Raw genomic sequence first — 5,748 nt, 5'->3', positions numbered from 1 at the left:
GGAGAAGAAGGAGAGGGCCCTCAGGTTCACTCAGTTCTGTTCAGTGTAGCCAAGGATGATGATGAGAAAAGTGATTTTATTGAGATACTACTATGTGCCAGGCCTGTTCCAACAGCCTTACCTCTGCATGTCAAGTCATTTCTATCTTATGACAACCCTGTGCAGATAACATTATTCCTGTTTTACACAGGAGGCAGCTGAGGTTTAAAGAGGATTGATAGGCAGAGGTGAAACAGTAAGGGGCAGAGCTGGGATTTGAAGACCAGACTGACTCCACAGAGGCTGAAGGGATGGTGAGCTCTAGGCCATGTCCTTTTCCTTTCTGGACCTTGTTGTTGTGTGTTGTGGATTGGACCCAACTCATAGCGACCGTTTCCTTGGGTTTCCGAGGCAGTATCACTATGGAAGTAGATTGCCTAACCTTCCTTCCGAGGAATGGCTGATGGGTTTGAACTGCCAGCCTTCTGGTTAGCAGTCAAGTGCCTTAGGCACTATGCTACCAGAGCTCCCTAGGGGAGCTCCTTCTGGGGAACCAAGCTGAGCCCAGAGAGGTGAGAGGACCCGGGTGGAGATGGGGTGATGTCTTGCAGTCAAGGTCTTGTCTTGGCCCTTGGGGTCGCTGGCCATCGCTAGGCTCATGATGGGCATCTCTGTGGCCTATTGGGGCAGCTGGTGAATGCCTGGGGCCTGAGTGGCCCTGTGTGGATGCAGTTTCCTTGGCAATGAAGAAACACTGCTGAGGTCAAGAGCTCAGATTATTGCAGGGGAAACCCAGGCTGGTTTCCTTGCATAGCCCTGTGCTGAGAAGAGGCACAGCTGCCCACCCCCCAACACACACACCCTCAGCACCCAGAGCTCTTTCCAGTGGCACAGCCAGGTGTGGGGTTGGGTCAATGTGGGTGCATAAACAGCCCTGCCAGGATTCCTGATGAAAGGGGGTGTGCTGGCTCTTGATGCTACATCCTCTGACAGTAAGCCTGGCCCACCACTCCCTCTTTCCACTGGACCTTGGCCAGGAGACCAGAGCTGGTACCCAGCTCCCCTAAGACCCCCAGGACCATGGAAAGGACACAAATGGGTAGGCCAGCCCTTGCCTACCTTGCAGGTGCTTCCAAAAACAAGAGGGGCCCACATAAGCCCCCCTAACACTCAACAAGGTCCTCTTAGGGGTTGCTAAGGAAACTGACACAGCAGCCAGAAAGCTCAGGTCACCACAACAACATGACATTCATCCTTGATGTCACTGGAGCCCCACGTGGTATCTGCCATAAACTTTGTCATAAACTTCAGTGTTTGACAGGTCCCTGTAACACAACACCTTATAGCCTGTCTGCCCCTAATCCTCATATACCCCAGAAATGAGTCAGGGGAAATAAGTCATGGGCACCTGGAGGCTGGGAGGGAGGCAAGACCCAGTGGGCTAGAGGCAGAGCCGGCTCTAAAAACCAAGTCTTTCCCATTGCGTCCCCCCTGCCCCAGGTATGAGGGGGGTGAGTTCTGGGCAAGTGGTGGCACCAAGTGTTAGCTGAGACCCCTCTCCCCTTGTCCATACTCTGCGTCTGGGTCCCTCCTTGGTCAGTCTGAACCTCCAGACCATGTACCGCAGGCTCAGGCTGGAGCTGGAGGGAAGGAGGGAGACAGGGAAGACTGAAGGGGCTGGATTTAGTCCTGACCCTGTTCCTGTCACAGCACCATCCTCTTCTGTTGGCCTAGATTCCCTTCTGTCTGGATTTCCCCAACTCTGGGCAACCTCCAGGCCAGAAGCAGAATGACCAGGGCCAGGTATTTTTAGCAGAGTTGCAGCTGCTTGGGGGTGGGGTCCGGGTGGGGGTGGGGGGCTGGAGACTCAGTTCATTCTTTCCCTGCACTAGTGTCCCTTCCCCAGAACTCAAGCAGGCACCCCAGAACTCAAGCAGGCACCTCCACCTATAGCTCACTGCCAGAAGGTCTCCAATGGCCCCCCAAATAGCCCTCTAAGGGCCCCCTGGAGTTCATGGGGGGATGCCAACCCTCACCCCAAAGGGCAGGCTTAGCAGGGAGAATCTTCAACTCCTCAGGAAAGACAAGGGATGGGAAAGACAGGTGTTGAGGCTGATGTCCACACTCAGGACCCCTGTTTTAGGTCTAGGCAGGTGGGCAGTGGTGTCATGGGCAGGGAAGGGGTGAAGCGTTCATCCAGTCTGTTCACTCCTTCCACTCCACTGGACTTGGGCAACAGGCCAGGCCTGGGGGAGAAGGAAGGGAGAATTCACTCTTAAAGGGCCAGGCCTAATTCTTCTCCAGGGGGTCAGTTATCCCCATGGCCGGTCCTGCGGCCTCTTCACCACCTGGTGCTTCCCCACACTTAAATCATGACAGGTTCCCTCTCTGCTCCATTTACACACTCCCTTCCCGCCTCTATCCCCCCCTCGGCACCCCCTCCTTTTCCCCACCCCACTCAGACCCCGGTCTGCGCCTGTGTTCCATGTTCCTAGGCAGCTGCTATGGGCGCGGGGGCGGGGGACGGGTGTCTTGGTGGGTCGAGGTCCTAGGAGGAGGGTGGGGATTCCCCTGGGCGGGAAGCTGGACACGTCAGCCCCCGCGGCTCCGGGCGGGGGCGGGGGCGGGGGCGGGCAGAAGCTTAAATAGGCGGTGTCCGAGTGGGCACCCAGCGCGGCTGAGAAGGCGGCGGCTGCGGCCGGGGTCTGAGCGTCCAAACCCGACGCCCGGGCCTGCTAGACGGTTGGTTCCGAGCCCAGGTCCGAGTCCTGACTGCGTCTGTGTGCGAGTGGGTGAGTGTCCTGGCGGAGCAGGGAGCGTTGGCCGCACCGTCTGGGTTGTGGATGGCCGGACCAGGCTGGGATGGGTCACTGGTCGGGGCGCAAGACACTCGCGGCTGGGGGGGCACTGCGGCCGGCCCTTCGCACCGAGCATCCTGCCTGACTCCGGGTTGGGCTGGTGAGTCCTGGGTCAGGCGTCTCACTCCATCGCCACCGCCGCTCACGCGGCCCTTCTGGTCCCGGCTCCCCAGGCAGCCGTCGGACGCGATGACCCTGAACGGCGGCGGCAGCCGCGGCGGGGGCCAGGAGCGCGAGCGCCGTCGGGGCAGCGCCTCCTGGGGCCCGGCGCCCCCTCTGCACCGCCGCAGCATGCCGGTGGACGAGCGCGACCTGCAGGCGGCGCTGGCTCCCGGAGCGCTGGCGGCTGCCGGAGCCCGGGCCCAGGCTCCAAGGCTGGACTGGCCCGAGGGCTCCTCCGACTCCGTCAGCTCCGGAGGCAGCGACTCAGACGAGAGCGTGTACAAGGTGCTGCTGCTGGGGGCGCCTGGCGTGGGCAAGAGCGCCCTGGCCCGGATCTTTGGCGGCGTGGAGGAGGGACCTGAGGCAGAGCCCACAGGTAAAGAGCGAGGCGGGTCAGGGGAGGGAAAATTCCGGGGCAGGACCGGAAGCCATGGGGCTGGGAACCTGGACTAAAAGTAACATACATGAGATTCCCTGCCCATTTCACAGATGGAGAAAATGAGGGGGAGGGACTTCTAGTCCTTGGTGGGGGAAGAAATTCCTAGAGTAAACTGTGCTCCGTTCTCATATGAGGACTCTGGCGTGGGGTAAGGGTGGGGACAAGAATGTCCTCCCCAGCCAGGGTAGGCAGGAATTCAGTCAAAGGGAATAGCTAGGAGAGGTGCCCTAGGTCACCTAGGGCTCCCAGAGGGATGTGACATTCTTGACTCTAACTTAGGCTACTGTGGTCAGAGCCGCACTGGGGCTCAGGCAGGAGGAGGGGCCCTCAGGACATTGCTAGCTTGGAGGGTGTCTTGGTGAATGACAGAGACACCATGCCCTCCATTCTCTGCTTCCCAGACCTGTTACTTCTGCCTGCCCACCCCATGGATTCCCAGGGCCGGGAGACACATGGCAGCCATCTGCTAGTTGTAGGGAGGGCTGAGGGCACTGGGGAGAAGCTGGAGGATGTGCCCAGAATGGGAAGTCTGGTACTGGGGGCTTTGGGCAGACAGCAGGTAACCTGGCTACTGTCTTTCTGCTTAGGGCACACATATGATCGCTCCATTGTGGTGGACGGAGAAGAGGCCTCCCTCATGGTCTATGACATTTGGGAACAGGTAGGATGCAGACTGAGACCTAGGGCGGGGATGGAGAGGTGGGCTAGAGGTAGGGGCCTGCTGAGAGCGACAGGCTTGTGTTTCAGGCCTGGGGACTGCTGGACAGGACTGTATGTGTGTTTCCCAGGATGGGGGCCGCTGGTTGCCTGGCCACTGCATGGCCATGGGGGATGCATATGTCATCGTGTACTCTGTGACGGACAAGGGCAGTTTCGAGAAGGCCTCAGAACTGCGGGTTCAGCTGCGGCGGGCGCGGCAGACCGACGACGTACCCATCATCCTCGTGGGCAATAAGAGCGACCTGGTGCGCTCTCGTGAGGTCTCCGTGGATGGTGAGCAGGGAGGGGAGTGCTACTTGGGGGAAGGAGGGAGATCCTGGCTTGGCTGTGGTCTAGTCAGTCTTGGCTCAGCTCCAGTCCCTGGGGATCAACAGTGGCTAAAAATGTCCAGGAGAAAAGCTCAAGGGAGGAGGGACATCTGCTGCCCACCAGCAGGACTCCCAAAGGCTGGGTTGGGGTAGGTCACGTGTGACAGGGGAGGTGGATGCTGCTGGGTGCTGAACTGGGGTACCTCAGGGCCCTTGTCTCTTGTCCCCTTTGGCCCTGGCCTGACGGGTGAAGGGTGAAGGGAGTGTAGGGAACCAGATCAGGAAGTCAGAGCCTGAGGTTCTAGGCCAGGGCCAGTCTCGGGTGTGCTTCCCCATGGGGCGAACCCTCCCCTCTAGGTATGCTCCCCTGTGTTCTCCAGGACTGAGCACTTCAGAAACCCAGCTGTGACTTGTTGACATTGCTCCCCGCTACCTACTGCTACCGGGCCATTCATCATGATATAACACCAATGCCTAAAACAAACTTTGTTTTGTTTTGTGCTGTAATCAGCTGTCCGTGAGAGAAAGATGAGGCAGTCTGCTTCCATAAAAATTCACAGCCTTGGAAATCCTACGGGGCAGTCCTACTCTGTGCTTATAGGGTCTCTATGAGTTGGAATTGACTCAGTGGCAGAGAGTTTGGTTTTGGTTTAATCTTCACAAGAGGAGATTGCCAGGTCTTTTCTCCCACGGAGCGGCTGGGTGGGTTCAAACTGCTGACCTTTTTAGTTAGCAGTCAAGCACGTAACCATTGTGCTATCAGGGCTCCTTGTTCCAATAGCACACAGCAAAGTGTTTCAATCAATGAGTCTCATTTTGTGGTCACCACTCGACGGGCTCCCTGGAGGCAGGCACACTCTGGTGGTTGGTTGGCCTAGCAGTAACCCAGACCCTAAGTACAGGAGCTAGGGCCTCCATGTTTCTGGGGAGCACCCCAGCCCTGAGGTGATTCCTCACTCACCCACCTTTTATTCACTGCCCTTGCCTGTCTCCACCCACACCAGAGGGCCGGGCCTGCGCTGTGGTCTTTGATTGCAAGTTCATTGAGACGTCTGCCGCACTTCACCACAACGTCCAGGCGCTCTTTGAGGGCGTTGTACGCCAGATACGCCTTCGCAGGGACAGCAAAGAGGCCAATGCAAGGCGGCAGGCGGGTACCCGGCGGCGAGAGAGCCTTGGCAAGAAGGCAAAGCGATTCCTGGGCCGCATCGTAGCACGCAACAGCCGCAAGATGGCCTTTCGCGCCAAGTCCAAGTCCTGCCATGACCTCTCGGTTCTCTAG

The 5,748-nt window shown here is 58.5% G+C and overlaps 1 protein-coding gene across 1 annotated transcript; it reads left to right on the top strand.

Moving 5' to 3' along the window:
• The first annotated feature begins 3,026 nt into the window (after nucleotides 1-3,026).
• On the top strand, nucleotides 3,027-5,748 carry RRAD (RRAD, Ras related glycolysis inhibitor and calcium channel regulator). The gene is made up of 4 exons (XM_007940231.2): nucleotides 3,027-3,375; nucleotides 4,026-4,099; nucleotides 4,227-4,431; nucleotides 5,471-5,748. Exons 1-4 carry the CDS (start codon nucleotides 3,027-3,029, stop codon nucleotides 5,746-5,748), a joined length of 906 nt encoding a protein of 301 aa, XP_007938422.1.

This window comes from Orycteropus afer, unplaced genomic scaffold (assembly GCF_000298275.1).
Source record: "Orycteropus afer afer isolate SDZICR_OR568_19922 unplaced genomic scaffold, OryAfe1.0 scaffold00067, whole genome shotgun sequence".
Lineage (NCBI taxonomy): Eukaryota > Metazoa > Chordata > Mammalia > Tubulidentata > Orycteropodidae > Orycteropus > Orycteropus afer.
Note: the sequence above shows the minus strand (reverse complement) of the source record. Positions and strands in the feature narration are given on the sequence as shown.

Bases quoted from the DNA above. Each gene is read 5' to 3' on its own strand.
- RRAD (XM_007940231.2), top strand. From the start codon at position 3,027: ATGACCCTGAACGGCGGCGGCAGCCGCGGCGGGGGCCAGGAGCGCGAG. The intron at 4,100-4,226 runs GTAGGATGCAGA...TGTGTTTCCCAG, and splicing joins TCTATGACATTTGGGAACAG to GATGGGGGCCGCTGGTTGCC. The intron at 4,432-5,470 runs GTGAGCAGGGAG...CACCCACACCAG, and splicing joins TCGTGAGGTCTCCGTGGATG to AGGGCCGGGCCTGCGCTGTG.